We start from the raw sequence: 21608 nt of genomic DNA, 5'->3' as shown, positions 1-21608 counted from the left end.
GTTCATTGATTAACACAAAATTAGTAAAATGCTCTCAGTAGTGTGTTCACCTCTGTTAGTCATCCAGAATTCAAACACTGATTAATTTAATTGTCCATAATACCAGAGGAAACACATGGCTTGGAGAATTGCCCTGCACTCTGTCTCTACAAGCCATTAGTGCTCATTTTCATGTCTTATTTCCTCTCACACATTACAATCCAAAATAGGACTTTTTTTTTTGCAATGGTTATGTAAGAGAAACCAAAGGCATTGGCTTTCACATATTCTACAGACTTTAACAGAAGCCTGCTCAATATTTCAAAAGTGCATGATCCCCACTACATATATATATATGCATGAGTACTAAATATTATTTTCCATTTTTGTGGGGTTGATGATCTTTTCCAATTACCTGCATTGTTTTTCCACCATAACAGTGTATTCAGAGTATTGTGGAGTACTGTACTATGGCAGGACATCTGGAAATGTACATGATACTTATTAGGGAAATCAGCCTAGATATAGTTTTTCATTGGATAGATACACATACCTTCAACATCAAGAGATAAGCCAATATTTTGCATAATAGCAGATTTCTTTTGCACGTTAAGCCAGAAGGATATCAGCTGTGATTTATCCCTAGATCTGTGGGACTTTTTGTTTTACCCCTAAACTGTAGAGCATCCTCTATATTCACTATATGCAATAAGAGGTTAAGCATGATGGACCCCATTCATTTTTAAAGTAAAGAAAACACGACATTGAAAATGAGCAATATCTTCATTTTAAAAGTCTTGTTTAGACAACACCCTTAGAACAATTCAGCCTTTTTGAGGCTAGACTATACTACACCACAGAGCCTACAACATGGCAGTTTCAGCCCTTTCCTTGGAGGCAGGACCAAACTGCTGTAGGGTTCACTTGCACAGGAGCAGTTCATGTCTAGTACAGACTGCCATCTCAGGGAGTGGAGGAGAGTGGCAGATGGGAGACATCTGCTTTGATCAGAAAGGTCCAAACCAGCCTCCCCAGTCATGAGTGAGTCACAAACAAAATTAACTGAGAAGTGAATGAAACACCCTGTCTCTCTCTGCAAGGCTGTAGCACAACTTCATCAGCTCATTGCAGCAGAATGGTGACATCTTCATAGACAGGTTTACAGTGTGTTTTTAACATCCTGTTATCACATGTGATTTCTGCCCCAATCCTACATGCAAACTAGCATTTAACTTCCCTCTTTTTCCCCACCAATCATTAAACACAAATCCTTCTTTTCAGCAAGACCAAAGGAGTAGAGGCTGTTGGCAATGTATCATCCTCAAAAATAGTTAGTCTTATAATTAGAAGGTAATACAAAATCTTATTTTCTTTTCATTTGACTAAGTTGTGCCCAATACTTTGATACAGGAAGGTACAAACTCTATCTGTTTAAAAATATATACAACTATATTTAACATTTAAATAACTTTAAACACAACTGTTTGCATACTAACAATCTTATGTACATTCTTTCTTAAACAATACCTCTTCAATATCCTCCTCTTTTGTTAAACAAGTTTTATTTTCCTCCCAAAATACCCAACGCCACTTTAAAATTCTGGAGGGGTAAAAATTAGAGCTATATAGAAAATAGCAAGATGTCTTACAATTGTAGTGTATGGTAGCACATATTTTTCATAAAAACAACAACATCATTCAAAAACTGAACCACTGTAAAAGTTCTCTTAAGTCCAACAGGACTGTCTTTAAAGGTTACTTTGGTTAACAGCAAGTCATTCTTAAACAATTAAGGAAAAAATATATATTCTTTCACCACCTCTACAGATGCATTTCCTTGGCTTGTTGTAGCAATCCATATACCTTTACAGATGAGCACCGCAGTTGTTCAGTGCTCCTTATTTGTATTGTGATTTCAAATAAAATAGATTACATATATAAGGTTGGATTGATTTATAATTAAATTAGTCCAACTTCCTAAAATCTCTGAATAAGAGAACTCTCTTCCTAAGACTTCATAGGAACTCTGGATATCAGAGAAAGAACAATAACACTACTAACTTCTTCCTCACAAGGTTGATCTCATGCAGTACTTGAAACAGCACCACTAAGTTGCACAAAACTGCTGTTTTCCCTGTTTATTTTCTCAGTCAGGAGAGTGTCAACTTCTGTGAGCTCTTCAAACTCTGACACCCTGCCAGTTGCACCAGCCTCTGAGCATTCAGACAACTAAAGTGCCACTGGACTTCACAGTAATACAATGCTTTCCTCTGAGTCATTATGCATTTTCCAGGTCATTTGTGGCCCCTCCCCACTGAAATTTTACTCATTTCCACGGGAATTAATGCCTTCAGTTTTTGGCCAGGAGAAGGAACTCGATCTTTCTCCCCTCCTTGCACTATGAAACCCTCTGATCCATCAAAAATGACAAACAAAAAGGCTGAAGTGTGAGATTCTCCAGGAAAAGAACACTGCATTAGTCACTGTGGGTCAGTTAAGCTGCAAAGTAGAGAAGTCTGACCGACGAGCAAAGGCACTTGGGAACAGCGCTGGGGACAAGTCAGTGAGTCAACAATTTCAGTCTCGTCAACCAATTGACCAGCAGCGAGGGCTCTGCCGAGGAGGATTTTGCAGATGATGTAACAGATGATTTTTTAGCACCTTCCTCTTGAAAAGGAATTGTTGCACTGTTGTGGAGGTCTGTGTTCATAAAACACCTGCTGCCTCGAATATAATCCGTTCCCCTCACTAACTGCTTGTCAGACACTGGCCTGGAGAGCGGATGCTGCGTGGAGGGGCTTTCCTCAATGATTGGGGGTATCCTTTCATTGCTGAAGTACCTGCAGAGGACATCTTCACCTGTACAAACAAGAGGGAGAAAACCAATTATTGCTGACTTCAAAACCCTCCATTAACATTTTCTGGTTTTATAAAAGTATTCTGGTTACACTTCAAATACCTAGATCTGGAGTTTTGTTCATAAAATAACTGGACATAAACAGCTATCAATAGACTCACAGATTTTTGTATCTTTAATGTTTTTTAAGTAGCAGAAATAATGAAATAAATCCATACTCAGAGGAGATACCATTTGAGTGTTGTATTCCAGATTCACACACACCAAAAATGATGATACAGACTACCTTGATGCAAATCATTATCATAGATGATATGTAACAAATCTTCTTCTAATGTGTTATTCAAAATGCTGAAGAGATCAGAGTTGAATCCATAAACTTTTCAATATAACTCATGAGTAACTTAAAAGCTACTAATATTACTTTGGAAAAGAGAAATTAATTTTGCAGGTGAAGATGTAAGCACTTCCTTCCCTGGTTTTGACCAGTGATTCGTGATGCTTCCTCTGTTTTAACTCTTCCCCAGACACTTGACTAAAGCAGCTGCTGCTAAAGAAATCTTGCTGAACTAGGCAGGCCTTTGGTTCTGATCTAATACAGCTTAAATACAAGCCTGCAGCACTTTGGTACCTTTCAAGCATTAAAAAAAGGCAACACAAAGCCAAAGGTTAAACCAAACAAAAAACCATACACACAAAAACCAGCCCTGCCATCTGGTGATGGCTCTGTTAGGTTCCCTGCAGGTTGATGCTTCTCACTATCAATTTCTACTTTTACATGAAAATAATAGAATCTAGCTTTGATTTTACCTAGAATTAGACATTAGCTTTCGTAACTGATTCCAAGAATAAACTAGCATCCTTATTTCCCACTCTAAAAGGACTGAAATAGACTTTCAGATGCAAAAAAGGGTGGGAAGAAGACAGTGTGGGAAGTAAAAAAAGCCATTCAACTGAACACAAAGTGTTACGAGCTTCTGTCTCTCTCCCATTCAGTGACGCCTGCAGAATATGTTCATTTCTAAAAGCAGTAGCAGTAAAAAGCAGCTCCTAAAAGACCTTACATTTTACATTTTGTAAACAAGCTTGCTTCTTCAACAGCCTCGACAGTTAGCTAAACAAAAAGACTTAGCAAAAAAGCAGTTTCACAATCAATATTAAACACAGTAGAAAGGGAAAGGGCTGTGTGCAAGAGCAAAGTGGTAAACCTGTGCTACAAAGTCACAAGTACAGATATGCCCTAGTCATTCTAGCTAACTTAACACTGCAAGTCTAAGGCAGAAGATTTGAGTTCCATCACTGCATACTCTCAGAAATTTCACAGTTATCATCTGGCATTTCTGCTAAACCCAACAATGGTCACCTTGCATCAGTTCACCAACATGCCAACTATAATCCTCCATTCCTAATTTAAACACTTTCATGTAGTTCACCCCAAGGAAATTTTGGAGAGGAAGAGAATTAGGGATAAAACCTAAACCCTTGCCTTTTCTCCCTGATCCTCGTGGCCTAGAGAAGGGTTCTGCAGCTCCTATCCAGCTTCCATCAGCAGGCATTGACAAAGGACGAGGTTTTCCTATGGACAACACAGAAGTTTATGAGGAGTTACACAAAGTTGAGGAAACCAGTTTTTAAATTTTTGCTTTTCCCAGTTAAACAAAGGGAGAGATAAGAAATAAGGAGTTCAAACTCCAGAAAAAAATAATATTTTAAGATACTTCCACTGGTGACATATAAAAAATCAGTGTGCTGAGATGAAACAGCTGCCCTCTTGCTCATTTGGTGCAGGAGTGGACATAACATTATAACCAAAACACATGTGGAAATGGCTTTCTGTAGCAGCAGACCACAGCTGAATGATATTCATTATTGAAATAACAGCGTTTAAGAGAAATTATTTCAGATGTAGAATTCACATTCACAAAATGTACAAATGGCCTTAATATCAACCAAGCGTGACAAGCAGATTTCTAAGACAAATCATTTCAGACTGATCAAAGCCCTTATCACAACAGTGATAACAACAGAGGAATGAACTCACCATAGGACTGTGTTTTTTCTCTCATCTTGGCTGGTAGGATATTTACTTCCACGGGATACCCAGGCAGCTGATCTGAATCAGCAATAGTAAACCTTCGCCTCCGGCTCTCCTGATCCAGAAAAGAATTGGGAGACTCGGCACCCTTGGACCCAGGTAGTGGCTGACTGCGTTTGCTGCCTCCTCCATACACAAAGCTCCCCTTGTCATCCCTGAAAGGACATGTCACCACAGTTAGTGGCGTCAAAGAGTTTAAAGCTACAGACATGAGTAGGTTTGAAAGATGCTTCTAGCAGCAAGTCATGCTCGTGACAACTGGCATTGTGCTGCAAACAAGCTGGAAGAAACCCCCAAGAAAGTCAGGTGATAGAGGACTTCATTATATTTAACAAGGAGAAAAAGCTACCCTCCTCATGCTACTTCACTCTTAATGAGTAAATTAACACACAGTAATTTAACACACTGAGAAATTCAGAGGCTCCATTCCAGCAAAAGATTTTGATAAATGAGACCTTTCTGTCCTGAGGGCATCAAAGCTCCTGATTCACTACCTGCTCAAGAACATAGCTGTGACTCAGGAGTGCTACATAAATTTATCCATCTCTGTATGTGTAATGGTAACAGCTATTACCTCCATCTGACAATCTCTGCCTTTCAGTCATTATAGGAGTCCAATATCTGTCACTGAATATTTACCACCTTCTCTCTCCCTCCTTGAGAGTTTCAGTAACAGATTCATAGTGTATGTGTGCATATATACATATGCACACACACATATATATATACACATATATGGTTTTGATTAAATTCTGCAAGTACTTTTGGAAGAGAAGCTACCCTTCAAGTTAAGATTTGCCTGGAGGTTTTTCCCCTTCCTACATGTTACAATCTTATTGCTTGAAGCAACCTTTAGCCAATTCAGGCATAAAAACACATAGCTGACTGCCTAAGCATACATATGCCCCAGTATTCACAGCAGTCCCTGGATGGCACACCCCACTTGTCCAGCTCTCCAGCAAGAACAATGCTGCAGCTCAGTGAATAGGAAGGAGCTATTTATGGAGATGCAGAGAACAAAAACTGCACTCAAGTGTTACACCAGAAATGTATGTGCATGGAGAGCTCTCCTACACCACCACCATGTGGAGACTGTGCCATGGGGCAGGAACCCAAACACTGCTCTCTGACTCCCAGTATGGAGCAGAGGAGATCTGTGCCAGAACAGGATGATGAGGGGGAGCAAAAAAAGCAATCATGACACAAATGCACCACAATTTCAAGAGAAAAGCAAAACATGTAGAGGTCAAAATATATGAGCAAAGAGAAGGCAAAAGAATTGTCCTTTCTCCTCTTCCTGCCTGCCATAGCTTCTCACATTTGCTTTCTTTAAAAGTCAAAGTCAAGATGCCTTTCCCTTTCCACCAATCATACAGGATGAGTTTTACATCTTGTATTGCAACTTCCATCCTTTTCAACAGGGATTGAGGTCTAAAGGTATTTTAAGCTCGATATAATTTTGTGTCCCTTTAGGAAAATGAAACAAATTGAGCACAAAGATATAATTCACCAATGTGCTTGATATTTAACGATTTGAAGACATGACTAAGGCATTCATCTGCTAAATCTATATGCTTGTTATTATGCTAAAAGACTTAAAGATTTGAGTATTTTTTATTAAGAATTGAGCATGTGTAACCATAAAGGCAAGGCAAGAGCAGGCCGAGGTGAGTCCGCCTTCAGTAAAGAGATCCTACCTAAGTGAGCCCCCTCCTCCCAGTCATGCCCCAAAACCTGCAGTGATACCACCTCTGTCTCTGTATCAGCCCTTACATGACATGTGCAAGTGCCCTTCCCACAAGACCCACAGCAAAAGGTCACAGTTTCTGTGCTGGGCTACCTACATGCAACCCAAAATGTCAGGGAAGGCCAGGAAGCATGCCTGCCTTTCACATCTTGCCTGAAAACACTTTTTTCCATCACATTCCCAGATCAGCTGGCAGGGTTCTGGCATGAGTCAACAAGAACTTGAGAAGAAACAACAGTCAGCCTTACCACACACACCACTCCCCCTCCCACTGCGTATACAGGTCTGCATTTTCATAGCTTACACCACAGGATAAAAAAATAAAAGTTGACGTATTGCCTCTCCCTTCCCTTCAGTGGGAACATATTTGTTTTAAACAACTTAAAAATTTAATATGATAGGCATCATTTAACGTGACATTCTTTTCTATCCCTACTCCCACAACAGTTACTCAACTTGCTAAAAAAGAAAAAATCCAACAGTGAAAAACATTAAGGACAAAAATTGCTGTGTGCAGTTGGATTTAAACAGTGTCAGAAACATAACTCCACAACAAAACCAGAGATGATGTTGGTGTCATGTTCTGGGAACAACTCTGCTCTCTGTGGCACACAATAATCTTCCAGTAATAAAATCTGTTACAATCCTGGTAGTACACACACTTAAGCATAACTTCAAGCAATCCAACTCATTTAGGTAGCTGGAAGAAAGTTTGAGATTTGCAGCTTCCTCAAGCTGATGTGCACAGAGCTCAAAGAGCTCAGAAAGAAGTGCAGTGCAGGAGGTTTCTGGTGAGTGGTACAGGTTTGTTTGCATACCGAGGAGAATACGGAACAGCTGGTGGAGGGGGAATGTACAGATCCAAAATGGCTGGCTTCTCCTTCTTCAGTGAGGTATCCACGGTGCTTTCTGGAGACTGGGTTGAAGCTGGTGGAGGACTGGTCTGAAATGTTAAACAGCTATCAAACACCTGAACATCCAGTTATCATTCACAGATAGATAATTTAATAATAAATAGCACCATTTTCATCCCCTAGTGAACTACTACCTCTGTGATATACGAACACTTCAAAAACTCTTAGAATCCACATTTTCCTCCACCCACAGTCTTGGCTAGCTGCACAAGCCCTCCCACAGAAGTCCTATCATGGGTAATGCATTGCTCAAGAATATTTTGCTCTTTCCAGTTCTATTTTTCATGTAAATTCCACAGACAAAAAAAGCAACTGAGACAAAACCCCACTTTTATATTTAGATGCATTGAAAGAATACAAGAATACAATTTGTTTAATACCGATATGATTAGCAAGCCTTGTGAAACTGGCATATGCTACCTTTATTCCATACACTCCAATGCCTGGGGCACAGACAGGAGTATATTTGTCGTGGTTTGACACGGAAAGATAATTTTTTCCGGAAGGAAGAGGTCAATTTAGATATTGACCAATTGAAAGTAGACACGCCTCTGAGAACACAGAGAGGTTGAAAGCAGAATTCCCAGGAGAACTCGCTCTCTTTGGTTCCGGTCAGCGTGCAGTGCAGACCTTCCCCCGCCCAGCCACGAGCTGGGTGGGGGAGGGGAAGCCCATGGCCTGAGAAAGGTAGGCCGAAAGCCCCAAGGGTGGTGGAAGGACTGGAACCGGGCTGGCCCCTGCAGATAGAAGGGTAGAAGAAATCTGGGATGTCTCCATTTCCCCCCCAGAGTTCCTCTCCCGAGAGGGAGAGAGAAAGCCGCAAGGAAGGAAGAGCGGGGGGAGCTGCAAGGTGCCCAGTTGTGTGAAAGTTGCTGGATGTCCGAGCATCGAGCCATCCTGGGAGTTCGGACTTTTAACCCTTTCTTGAAGAAATGAAAGCTTTGTGAATTTTCCTTTCCCCTCCTCGGTTTGAAAGAGAGGAAGAGGGACACCTTGGACCCTGGGATGGGATGTTGGAAGGAGGAATTCTGGATGGGAGGGGGACAAAGAGTGGCTTTTGGCTGGACTTTTCCATGTTAGCCACAACCTGAACCAAATCTTCTCCTTCAAGAGGGACTGTGTTTTGGGAGGATGCCAGTAAGTCAAGAGACCTGCTTCAGCTGAGAAAAAGACAAAAGTGGAGTGAACAGAGGAAAAGTTAGGGGGTTTGTGGTGGCGCCCCCTTGCCCTGGAAAGGAAAAGAGAAGAGAAGAGAAGAAGATCTCTGTTCTTGAGCCCTCGGCCCCAGGGAAAAATGGGGGGGGGACTGTGGTCCCAAACAATGAAAAACTGAACTGTTGTTTTCTCCCCTCTTGGCAGGGCATCCTTGAAAAGAAAAATCCTAAAAGCAGTAACCATCCATGCATTGGTGGTGAGAGCACTGTGCATGGAAAGGAGAAGGGTCACCATGGCAAACTTTTTTCTCCGGGCGGTGCCATGTGTGACATGGAAACACAAGATGTAGAGCTGTGTTTCTTGGAGGATCTGTGGCACAGGAGAGACTCTGTTCCCTCGGTGAACTAAGTATCGGTTGCTTGGAGGGTGGAAACCTAATTGGAGTCCAGATTGTGTCTCACTGTGGTTTGTTGGAGTTGGGTGGTGGGGGGAGGAATGTTTTGCAAGGTTTTCATTTGATCTTTGTGTGTTTTTTTTCCCCCCCTTCTTTAGTTTTCTCTTTTCTTTAGTAGTAGTAGTTTAATAAAATTTTTTCCTGTTATTAAACTTGGACCTGCTTTACTCTATTCTAGATTCCACTTCACAGCATTCAAGGTAGGGATCACATTTTCATGGGGGCACTGGCATTGTGCCAGTGTCAAACCATGACATTTGGTTCCCTGACCGGGAAAAAATTAAGATAAGATAAGATAAGATAAGATAAGATAAGATAAGATAAGATAAGATAAGATAAGATAAGATAAGATAAGATAAGATAAGATAAGATAAGGTGAATGTTGTGAAATAGGATCAAGAGGAATAAGAGCAAAGCATGTATTGGGTTTTGAAATGAATTGGAGTGGAAATTTAGTGTAAGTTACTGTTTTATGTAGAATGTGTTGAATGTAATTTTGATAATGATTTTTTTTTTTTGTAGTCTGTGTTCTCAGAAGCGAAGGGTAGAATGTCGTGGTTTGACACGGAAAGATAATTTTTTCCGGAAGGAAGAGGTCAATTTAGATATTGACCAATTGAAAGTAGACACGCCTCTGAGAACACAGAGAGGTTGAAAGCAGAATTCCCAGGAGAACTCGCTCTCTTTGGTTCCGGTCAGCGTGCAGTGCAGACCTTCCCCCGCCCAGCCACGAGCTGGGTGGGGGAGGGGAAGCCCATGGCCTGAGAAAGGTAGGCCGAAAGCCCCAAGGGTGGTGGAAGGACTGGAACCGGGCTGGCCCCTGCAGATAGAAGGGTAGAAGAAATCTGGGATGTCTCCATTTCCCCCCCAGAGTTCCTCTCCCGAGAGGGAGAGAGAAAGCCGCAAGGAAGGAAGAGCGGGGGGAGCTGCAAGGTGCCCAGTTGTGTGAAAGTTGCTGGATGTCCGAGCATCGAGCCATCCTGGGAGTTCGGACTTTTAACCCTTTCTTGAAGAAATGAAAGCTTTGTGAATTTTCCTTTCCCCTCCTCGGTTTGAAAGAGAGGAAGAGGGACACCTTGGACCCTGGGATGGGATGTTGGAAAGAGGAATTCTGGATGGGAGGGGGACAAAGAGTGGCTTTTGGCTGGGCTTTTCCATGTTAGCCACAACCTGAACCAAATCTTCTCCTTCAAGAGGGACTGTGTTTTGGGAGGATGCCAGTAAGTCAAGAGACCTGCTTCAGCTGAGAAAAAGACAAAAGTGGAGTGAACAGAGGAAAAGTTAGGGGGTTTGTGGTGGCGCCCCCTTGCCCTGGAAAGGAAAAGAGAAGAGAAGAGAAGAAGATCTCTGTTCTTGAGCCCTCGGCCCCAGGGAAAAATGGGGGGGGGACTGTGGTCCCAAACAATGAAAAACTGAACTGTTGTTTTCTCCCCTCTTGGCAGGGCATCCTTGAAAAGAAAAATCCTAAAAGCAGTAACCATCCATGCATTGGTGGTGAGAGCACTGTGCATAGAAAGGAGAAAGGTCACCATGGCAAACTTTTTTCTCCGGGCGGTGCCATGTGTGACATGGAAACACAAGATGTAGAGCTGTGTTTCTTGGAGGATCTGTGGCACAGGAGAGACTCTGTTCCCTCGGTGAACTAAGTATCGGTTGCTTGAAGGGTGGAAACCTAATTGGAGTCCAGATTGTGTCTCACTGTGGTTTGTTGGAGTTGGGTGGTGGGGGGAGGAATGTTTTGCAAGGTTTTCATTTGATCTTTGTGTGTTTTTTTTTCCCCCCCTTCTTTAGTTTTCTCTTTTCTTTAGTAGTAGTAGTTTAATAAAATTTTTTCCTGTTATTAAACTTGGACCTGCTTTACTCTATTCTAGATTCCACTTCACAGCATTCAAGGTAAGGATCACATTTTCATGGGAGCACTGGCATTGTGCCAGTGTCAAACCATGACAATATTAAATTCACCATAGATTGGATCAATGGATATAAGGGCCAGGGAAGCAAATTAAAAATAGATTTGGTATTGCTCATCTTTGCACCTCACTCCTATATATTCTCAGCATCTTGCCAGGTTCCTGTCTGCCTGTAAGAGAGAAAAGGTTTCAAAGACCTTTCTTCTGCGCACAGCCACTGCTGGGCATAGCCTATAAGCCAGCCCACCTCAGCTCTTCACTGGTAATACATGTCAGGCACAATGCTACAGAAACAGGACATATGCATTGGTGAAAGGAAGGATGAACAAGTAGTCAAGTATACATCTTCTAACCATTTTGAGAGAAATCTGCCTTCATGGAGACTTGTGATAGCCACCAGCATTTCAGAGGTTTAAATTATCCCCACATCTGTAGGGAGCCCTGTATCAGAACAGGAGGAGGAGGGGGAACTCTCCCTCGTTTTATTAATTTCAGATAATTAGTTTAAATTCAGTTAGGCTGTTTGCTCCTGCAAGCATTAAGCCCTAAATTTCCTAATGAAACATTCCATTCCTTAACATGGTTATTTAAGAATTACTAATATCACTTTCTCTGCTTAGTATCCAATCTGTGAATTACCCAACAACCAAATCTTATTTAAACAAGTAGCTTAAATAATTTTTTGAAAAAAACACACTTTCTCCCCCTTCACTAGACTAAAAAGAGGACAAATATATGGAATTGTTTTAAGCTATTTCAGCAAAAGCATATTACTGTGATAAATAGAGAAAGCATTTATTCATTGCTCCATGCTGATGAATTCCATACATATCCGCAGTTTTGCCTCAGATAAGTTCTCCCAGTGGCACACAGACTGATTAAAATATTCAGCACACCTAGTCCCTTTGTGTAGCAAGAGGGCATTACCTGGTAGCAAGGAGAAAAAAAAAAATAATATTTTCCCTTTTATCTAGGAAGCAAAGGAGGACAGCCATTTCCCCTAACCTGCCTTGACATGTACTTAACATGAGTATTTTGGGGCATTTCTGGGATTTCTCTTTTCTCTAGCTGCTACCAAGGCATTCCCATCCTGAAATGAGAGTGGAGCTGGGAGGCTCCCACCTGCACCAAGGGTGGTTTCCAGCGCAGGTTCTTCAGTGGAGCAGGAGTGAAATGAAAAGAGCCAGTAGGACGCTTCTTAAGCAGCAGCCTAACTCCAGCAGGATTCTCTCGCAACTTTGCCACCAGATTTTTTAGTTGCCATCCAACCTGGAAGAGAATAAAGACATCTTTTATTCAGCATTTCTTTTCTGAAAGCAAACAAATAAGAAAAACCCTCAAGTTAGACTGTTTGTTTTGACATGAATCTAGAAGAGATAAGGGATCCAAAAAAGCCATCTTAGGAATTAAAAAAAAACCTGAAATCTCCTTTTTTGCAAGATTCTTCATTTTCTTTCCAAGTTCTCTTCTTAAGATATAAACTAAATACTGAGATATCAAGCAGTGCTCTTTATACCTCAGCTCCAGTCCCAGAAGGACACATAGATATACTCAAATTGACTAACACAGGGATTCACAGTGAATTACTTTTGTCAAGTTTCTTTCTCACATTGAAAGGGATTGCCTAATGTGCTAAGCAAAAACTCAAGCATTACATCCATGTTCCCAGATGCAAATGATTGGACAATCATTTGTAAAGTACTGAGGAGACATTTTAAAGCTCTTTATCTGCATTTCAGTGGATTGTAATGAGACATTTTAAAACAGGTCTTTAAATGCAACATGAACTATTTTAATATGATGCACAGAGCATTTAAACATGAAATACTGTATATTTATCAAAATATTGCAAAGAATAAAATCTGTCTTGAAAATAAAATATTAAAAAGTCTCAAACATCAGAACTGCCTCCTGACCCCATCCATTCAGCCCCTGTGATGCAGAGCAAGCATAAGGGAGGTTACTGACCACAGTTTGCCGATTAACTTGGATCACTTCATCACCAGCATGAATCTTCTGAGAGCGATCAGCAGGGGACTGCAAAGAGGAAAACAAGAGTCATGTGCTGCATCAGGTCTCCCTCCCTCCCATAACAACACCCACCAATCTAAGTCAAAGGTTGAAGCAGAAATGCTCTTCATTATACATAATTTTCACATCTACTGATAGCCTGAGAAATGTAAATTAATTAATCAAATTATTTATTTTTATGCTGGGGAAACTAAACAGGAAGAGAGAAGGCATAGCCACCATCTGTTACAGGCCAAATTGTACTTAAGTCATGGGACACTCTCCACTTTCCTTTTCCCTCCAGTTTGTACTATAGTATTAGACACTAATGGAAGAGGACTGACAAGGATTTCTGCCCTAACACAACAACCATCTTAAACAACTTTTAAACAAACATGTATTTATTTAAAAAAATACATTAAGACTTTGAATGTACAGAACAAAGCAGCAAAACCCCTCCAATCCACAAGATAGATCCTTTGCACTTTACCTTTTTGTTTTCCAATGTAAATAAAAGCTTCTGACTTTCATGTGAAACTGCCTGCCTGAATCACCAAAGCAGTAGATAAAAATACTTGCATAGACAGGTATTTTTCAAACACCTATCTAATAACAATACACTTTAAAATACAATTTTCTTGGAACAAAACCTAAGCTCTGTGGAACAAAACCAAAGTCTGCAAAAATTTAGATTTAGATTTATCAACAGCTGGTGCAATGCAGTTATTAAAAACACTCTCACTGCTATAACACACCGACTCCTACCAGCTTTGACAACATCCAAAGCACACAGACACGCTACCTTGGTACATGCTGCACCCTGGCCACAGGACAGCAACTCCTCCCATTCCCTCCACCCCATGAGTAACCACAGGCAGCAAACCAGCTCTTCCTAGTGACTCCAGAACTAAGCACTGGGATTAAGGACTCCCTTCTCCACCTCGTCACACCTTTAGACCTGAAGTAACTTTGTTATGAGAAAGGCCTGTAAGAATAAACAGTACAACAAAGGGAGAAAACATGGGGAATTTGTGGGAGGCTTCAGCTGTCATGAGTAACCCCATTTCTTCATTGTCTTCTTGCTTCCTCTGAGAGGAAATGCCTCTGTGGAAAGCTGCATATATAGGAGTCAACCAAGATCATGAAAAAATGCTGGGCCAGAGTCAAGTTTGTGAAAAACAAAGCTTATTTCAAGCTGTCCTTTGGGTGACCAACAGCTCATCTGAGGGAGGGTGGGGGACCCTTGCACAGAGAACTCCTGCAGCAAGTGACAGGTCACAGCACTGGGATCACATCGTGAGAGCAGAGGAAAAAGCAAAGTTTAGCTCTAGGCAAACACAACATGCAAAGTCTCACGTAGGATGGCATAACTTGGGAATCCTCTTGGCTGATTCATACCAAATGGACTTCCCAGTTCTTCCACTGTTCAGTACTGTCCATTCAGGGGTGCAATTCCATTGCATTCCCATACACCAGCTCCTGGGGATAGCTACTAAAATACCACTCCAGATCTAGCAAGAACATTGAGCAAGATGTAGCAAGAAAAAGATCCAGACAGGGTCATCTAAATGATACCACATCACTATAAAACCATCAGTTGTTCACAGATCTCTCAGTCGCTTGTCAAGTTCTGTTGCTCCAAAGGAAGAAGTTTCCCCAAAGGAAGAACCAGTGTTGATAACAAAAAGCAGACACTTAGGTCAACACTCAAAGCTACAGAAGGAATACAGACCTAAGTAAGACCTACATGCAGAAGCAGCTTGTCAGCAGTCAACACTACTTTCTTTTGCATTTATCAGATGTTAAAATTGCTGCAGAAATGGACGTGGTCTCTGTGGCAGATCCTATAGAGAGGTATGCCAGGACAATAGTATCAAAGCTATAGAAGCTTACACTCTGCACTCTGAACTGCAAGCTCACTGCAAGCATAGATTTCCACACTCTCCTGCCTGGTCCCTGGACCTGGCAGGGGAACAATTAGAACCACTGGTTCTTTCCTAGTCACCAAAAAAGCATTGCTGCAAAAGCCAAGTTTCTATGTCTCTCTGCTCTTTCTTTTCCTTTCAGTCACTGCTCCTGGACAGTAGTAGCCTGTTTGAAAACACCACAGCATCACCTGCCAGCATCAGCTGCTGACTAGAGGTCAACTTATTCAAGGCTGCCCAGAAATAAATTCTCAATAAATTCTCAGCTGCAAAGGACTCAACATACAAATAAAACAAGGAACCACCTGCAGTAAAAAACTAGTTGCCTCTCTTGTCAACTACTTCCTTCCAGCTGACCACTCTTAAAGTCTTACTTGTTCATAGTCTTTTTTACTCTGCAAGGTAATTTTGTCACGGGACAGCTCACTGATTTCATTACTCATTACTGAATCTAGCACACTGCCACCTAAATGCTCCCATTAGGGGAGATTGCTTTTGCCCATGGAAAGCAAATACATCCAAGACTTGGTTAAGCAAGATACCATAAGAGCTCAGAACAGCAGATACAGTAACCTATTAAAGCAATTACTTTAATGCCAAGCATTTGAACTAATTTGTGTACTTGCAGGAACTGGTTTAATCAGACTAACAGTGAAACACACAGGCACAAAGTATTTACAAATTGTGGACAAACAAATGATGGATGACACAGTACTTAAAGCAGTAATGCCATGCAAGACCTGTCTAAAATAACAAAAAGTGGCAAGTCAAACTATCTCAAAGCTGCTGTCTGAGAAAATCTATATTTGCTTCACTTACATTTTCTGTAGTTCCAGTAATTACATGCAATCCATCATAAGTTGATTTGATGTACATTCCCTACATATAAGGAAAAAATGAAAAACAAGTTTAAAGGCAAAACAAACCACATAACTTATCTGATTAAAACACAGTTGGCAACAGACTCAAAACATTATTAAAACCAGTTAACAATTTGTACATTCTCGCTAAAAAAGTGTGTGGTATAATATTACAACACTCTAAACTTCTTCACAGATCACTTTTAGTGTCATTTATTATAATATTTATAAAGACTTAAAACACCTAGTGTATGGAATAAGACTCAGAAACACTCTCTGGTTGGTAATACCAAACACTGCTGATTTTGCTGCCTTGTAAGTCTTTGACCTTGAACAGAACTTTATTTCCTTACTATCCAGCCTGCTTTAGAGAATGACAGGTTTTACTAGGTGGCCACCAGTTCTCTCCAAACAGAACAGACCCACACAGGTGGGCTACAAGTATCGCTGACATGTTCTTTCACAGCTTCTCTTGGTAAGTCAATACAGACAGCCTCATAACCACAATGCTTACATAAGCACTAAACTTCCAGCAGAGTATTTGTGGCTCTCTATGCTAATGCTGAGTGTGAACACAGGGCAAACTTGATGTAATGGGTGTTGACTCTAAGAGCACCAATTTAAAAATCATGAACAAGCTATTAACTAATAATTACCTAGATTTCCCACAAGAGGTGACCAGCACATTGATTTAATAATTTATTAACAAGTACATAAATAGTTTTCCTTTTTGCATCTGCTGTTAGAAATACTCACACTAAGAAGTACAGAACTGGATGTTACTCAGGAGCTGAAAGCAGCTTAGCTGCCTGAAATTACCACACTTACTTTAAAAATAGGTGGAAAATTAGATGATCTTTTTGACCCTTCCTCTCCAGCCAATTCCCTGCCTGTTTTCTTGTCAGTACCCAATTGGGTGCACCCACCTCCTTGTTTTCTTATTTAGGCCAAGCTAGACTGACTCTGCTTCAATGTAGCTTCTATATTAACTAAGAGGTTCCCATAATTGCAAAAATGCATGACTAATTCAGTCAAATCCACTGGTCTAGGTAGAACTATATAGCACAGTAATACTGGGCAGCCTCCTCTAAAAATGTTCATTTCTCCTGCCCTCAGGGCTAGGAATACAAATGCACGTAACAATTTAAATTCTCTCCAACTCATTCTAACACATCTGTTCCCTAGACAGAAAAGCCACCAAGATTTCAAATTAAGTTTCTCATAACCAGCACTCAGCTAAGCAGAATCCATTGAACGAACAAGAGTCAGTAATAAGACATGGTCACCAAACAGTTAAAAATTCTCATTTTCCTGCTAATAGCAAACCTACAAAATTCTCCCATTCATCCCTATCTTGCTATAAACACACGTAAAAAATCATCTTTCAAAACACAAACATAATTTCTCATCGCCTTCTCCTTCTCTCAACCCCCCTAGAAAAAAAGTGGTTGTTGTAACCTGAAAAAATAAAACTACCAGCTTTACAAGCATTTGTAAATTCCCCAATATTCTGGTTAACATTCCTTCAAACAATCAGACTAATAATAACCTTCAACAATTTAGAATCAGAAATTATATTTGGGCTCAAGCCTATTAATGTGCATATCTGTCCCTGGCAGCCACTCCAGCACATCAATGACAACTGACCTTTAGGGCTCCTTCTCATGCCTCTTTCTTTTCCCCACAGGTTATTATCAGTTTGGAAATACCTTATTATAAATACACACTTTCATTGGCTCACAGGGCTACTGGGAACATCAGGACACTCCAGAATTGCTTCTTACCAGGCCTTCCCCAGGTTTAATGTTGGTTAAATGGACCTCCTCCAGACATGCACACTGGCTCATCAGTGGGTCTGTAGTTGATCGGATGGCTTTATCACAAATGCCATTTAAAGTCTTGGCCTGCAATGAGAACATACAAAAAACAGTCACGAAAATTCTCTCCTGGCTTCTTCCTCTTTCAGTTTTCAAAATATGCAAAGGAAATTAATTCTAAAATCACTGAAATACAAGATTCATTTGTACAGGTCTATTCTGCAGCATGTTTACATCCTTATTGTAACACAGAAAGAACCTGTTTCCATTAGTGCTACCTTACCATCACTAACAAATGCTGACACACCCTTTGCCTGAAAAAATAAACACACAAAATATAACAAAAAATTGGGCTTGGGGTTGGTTTGTCTAAACCAAAATAGAAGTCATTAAAATATTGAAACATTTTGAGGATTCTTGTGGGAACAATTGACAGTTTTTCATGCTGTCCTGTACTTCTGCTATGAGAATACAACTGGCCATGTGTCACAAAAAGTGATGTGCTGGCCATTGACATATCTGCAAAAACCTTACAGTGTAAGGTAGGACTATCCAGCACTTAAGTGTTTCTGCAGTACTTCTCTCCATTGTGCCTCTGAACTGACCTCTTCTGGAATGCTTACACAGGCAAGGTTCATATTTCCCTTTTGACCAAAACATAACTGATCGTAAGCCAACATTATAAATAAAGGCTAATTCTGACCTTGGCGTGTGTGTCAGCAAAGTCAGAGGCAGAATGGCTTTGCCTTGCAGAACCATGTAACTATCAGAATGTCTAATTAAACATGAAAAAAGAAGGAAAAAAAAGCCAAAAAATCCGTGCCCTCTCTAGACTCACAAATTTCATTATGTCCCACTGTGCTTTCTGCTTTGACATCAAGTGAAGCAAGGCTGACACTCAAAGTAGGTTACAAAGTCTTAAAGTTGAGAGAAAATTAGTACACAGTACAGTAGTTAGCTATACACAGTTTGGGAGCTTGCAAGATAAGTCACCTTTCACAAAGCACTTGAATCCTTGAGTCAAAGTAGACACATGTAACTACAGAACAGGAGCGAGCTATGTCATAGGAAGATATTGGTTTGGATTACAATGATCCCTGGAAACAATAGCTCCAACGTTTTCTGTTTCATTTTACGTCAGATTTCTAGAGCAGCAATAAAATAAATCAAAACAATGTTCAAGTGTGAATGCGAGGAGGAACTGCTCAAACAAGGGAATTTCAAACAATACCTACTTCCAGTGTGGGTGTGCACAAATGGAAAAAGAAAGATGTAGAGAACTCCCTTTTACATGATCTTGTTATTTATGAACAAAATTATTTTTAGTTATTGTGCTACTAAATTCCTAAGCATCTATGAGCTACCGGAAGGCCTTATCAAAGAGCACAGCCTGGTTCATGTCAAAAGCAGGAAGCGATGATTAACTGTTACAAAATATAAAAAGCATTCCATTACACTCTGCATTTGGTCACAAGGCTGCTTCAAACAACCCTAGAAATTCAAGCTCAAATATAGAACCAGAGCTTCACTTCTGTGGCAGGGTAGTTTTACATGAAGAAGCATAACAAAGCAGAGCATCTGCTTATTAAGGTACTAAATGCACTCCACAGGCATAATTGGTTTATTTAGCCTGTGATCATTCTGTAAGACTAGTCCTCCCTTGAAAATTTAAGGTTAGATTCTCTTGAAAATATAGCTGTGTAATGAAACTTTAAGGAATAATTTACTACATGCTATCACCATACAGTATCCATCTGCTGAAATTTCAATTATTCCTCTACAGGAAAGAACATTCACAAAACAAGTCATAGTAATGTTTACTTGCATTATATGCTTGAACATTTGGGACTGAAAAGCTGTTGTCAATACAACCAGTACAGAAGCAACAGGAATGAATGTGAATGGAGACAGCTGAGTTTCAACAGAAACATAAACTTACCACAGTCTGGACTTTATCTTCCATGTCAGCCACAGTGCAATCCTAAAAATAAAACAAGAACAAAACCCCTACATTAACCAATAAACATGGAAAAAAATCATCTCTGAAAACTCTGCAAAACTTCCATTTAAACCTCAAATACAAATAGAGTTATTCATGCTGCAGGGATTAGTCAAGATTAGTTTCACCCAGGAGGGCTCAAAAGGACTATTAAGCAACTATTTTCTGGCCCTGGTAGAAAGCAATAATAAACCTTGAAAACTAAGAGAATGTGGGATTTAATTACAGCAACTGACTTTTCCAGAAAAGCAGAACCTGGCACAATTAAATCAGATTCTCAGAAGGCCAAGCAGATGTGCCTGCCTTACATCCCAACTCAGGTACTCCTCTGACCCAGGCATCAAAACAGACCTAAACATATGTTAAAAATAGAAGGGAAAGTGATATTCTAAAAAATATGCTATCAATGACATTCCTGAAGGGCAGAGGACTGCACACAAGGCATTATTTACATAGTCCAGGAACTAAAAAATGTTCATGTAAAAATCTACAGAAGTCATCACTGTTTTCTGCAAGAAGTGTTGAACTGGAGAATTATATTATTCTCAGATTAAAAAGTTTAAAAAGTACATAAATAATAAGACAAGATTTACAATATCTACAAGGAGAAAATCCCCAAGCATTTTAATAAGCTTAAGAAGGAGCCACGTTGGAGAAGTTTGTGGAGGACTTTCCCCTGCTTTTCTCTGCTAAATACATGTGCACAAATCAATACCAAATGCCATCTATCATCGTGCAGCCAAAATGCTCAAAATTGCAAAGTCTTTCTGCTCCCACTCATTTCTGTTTCTCCTGTTTATTATTTTGGCCCTAAAGTCTGACATGGAACTGTAAGTGGAGTAAAATTCTGTCCTTGAATCTATATAGCTATCATCAAAGATAACCAAAATCAACTTGCATTCCCACCTTGCTCTATATTATGATATGCTTTTATGCATCATTTACGATTATGCAGAACGGCACTGGTTCCACGAGAGCCACTCTGGCCTCTTCTTCACCATTAGAACTGACAATCTGTTTCTGTAGTCTGCACCTTAATAAGAAATACTTTTAAAGTCTAAAAACCCTCCTAAAGATTTTTCAACTGCATCTCTTTTCCACATCAGCAGACTCCTCCAGACTATTCTAGCATATGTGCCCTGTCCCAGGACAAAACTGTGTTGCTTTGTTCTTCCCCATTAATGCTTCTCATATGCACCAACCCCATCTTTTATTATAGCTTATATTAAATTGGCAGAGAGGTAGTCTGACATTTTTTAAAAGGCCAGGGCTGTTATTTACAGCTTCAGTTCCCCTGCCATCAAAGGCTGACCTAACAAAAAGAGGAGACACCCTTTTCAGCAGCTTTATTAATACATTCAGCAATCTCCTATCTCAGTTCCTGTAGCACTCTCGGGTGAACACCATCTGCTGCTAGAAACACAAACTGTCCCACTGCACCCACTGCACAATCTGCACATCTGCAGCTGTAAATCACTTTGTTTGTGCAATTGCACATGGAGCACAAGGAAGGCACTGAGCAGCAGGCATGCACACCTTGGGGTACCCAGACACCAGCCTTTCACAGTGACACCAAGAGGCATCACAGCTTGATATCTCAGGATTTTTCTGTCCTTTGACATCATCCCTTCAACATGGGGAGGGAATCACCCATGTTACAAAACATGGTCCTCCAGAGTTCAAACATTATATGGGCACAGAATAATGGTTAAGAGCAAGTTTGGCAGTCACTGAAATGTGCACACAGTGCTTCACAGCCACAGCAGTGCCACGTTCTCAGAACAGGCTCAAGAACAGGCAGCATTATTCAGAGAGCCAAATTATGTCAACTGCCAAGATTGCCATGGCTGCTACATGTCCTTTTAGCTACTATCTGTACAAGCACT

General features: G+C 40.5%; 1 protein-coding gene across 1 annotated transcript in view; it reads right to left on the bottom strand.

Annotated features, from left to right (window-relative positions):
* Window positions 1-750: 750 nt before the first annotated feature.
* The window catches only part of CNKSR3 (CNKSR family member 3), a 56923-nt gene continuing 36065 nt past the window's right edge, over window positions 751-21608 (bottom strand). Inside the window, exons 5-13 of the mRNA XM_077782163.1 lie at window positions 19663-19704; window positions 17691-17810; window positions 15866-15925; window positions 13080-13148; window positions 12234-12380; window positions 7497-7621; window positions 4878-5086; window positions 4311-4412; window positions 751-2838 (exon numbers count right to left, since the gene is read on the bottom strand). Coding sequence (XP_077638289.1) covers window positions 2540-2838; window positions 4311-4412; window positions 4878-5086; window positions 7497-7621; window positions 12234-12380; window positions 13080-13148; window positions 15866-15925; window positions 17691-17810; window positions 19663-19704 — 1173 coding nt within the window. The 3' untranslated portion in view covers window positions 751-2539. The remainder of the gene's footprint in view (window positions 2839-4310; window positions 4413-4877; window positions 5087-7496; window positions 7622-12233; window positions 12381-13079; window positions 13149-15865; window positions 15926-17690; window positions 17811-19662; window positions 19705-21608) is intronic.

Source organism: Lonchura striata, chromosome 3 (assembly GCF_046129695.1).
Source record: "Lonchura striata isolate bLonStr1 chromosome 3, bLonStr1.mat, whole genome shotgun sequence".
In the NCBI taxonomy this organism is placed as follows: domain Eukaryota; kingdom Metazoa; phylum Chordata; class Aves; order Passeriformes; family Estrildidae; genus Lonchura; species Lonchura striata.
Note: the sequence above shows the minus strand (reverse complement) of the source record. Positions and strands in the feature narration are given on the sequence as shown.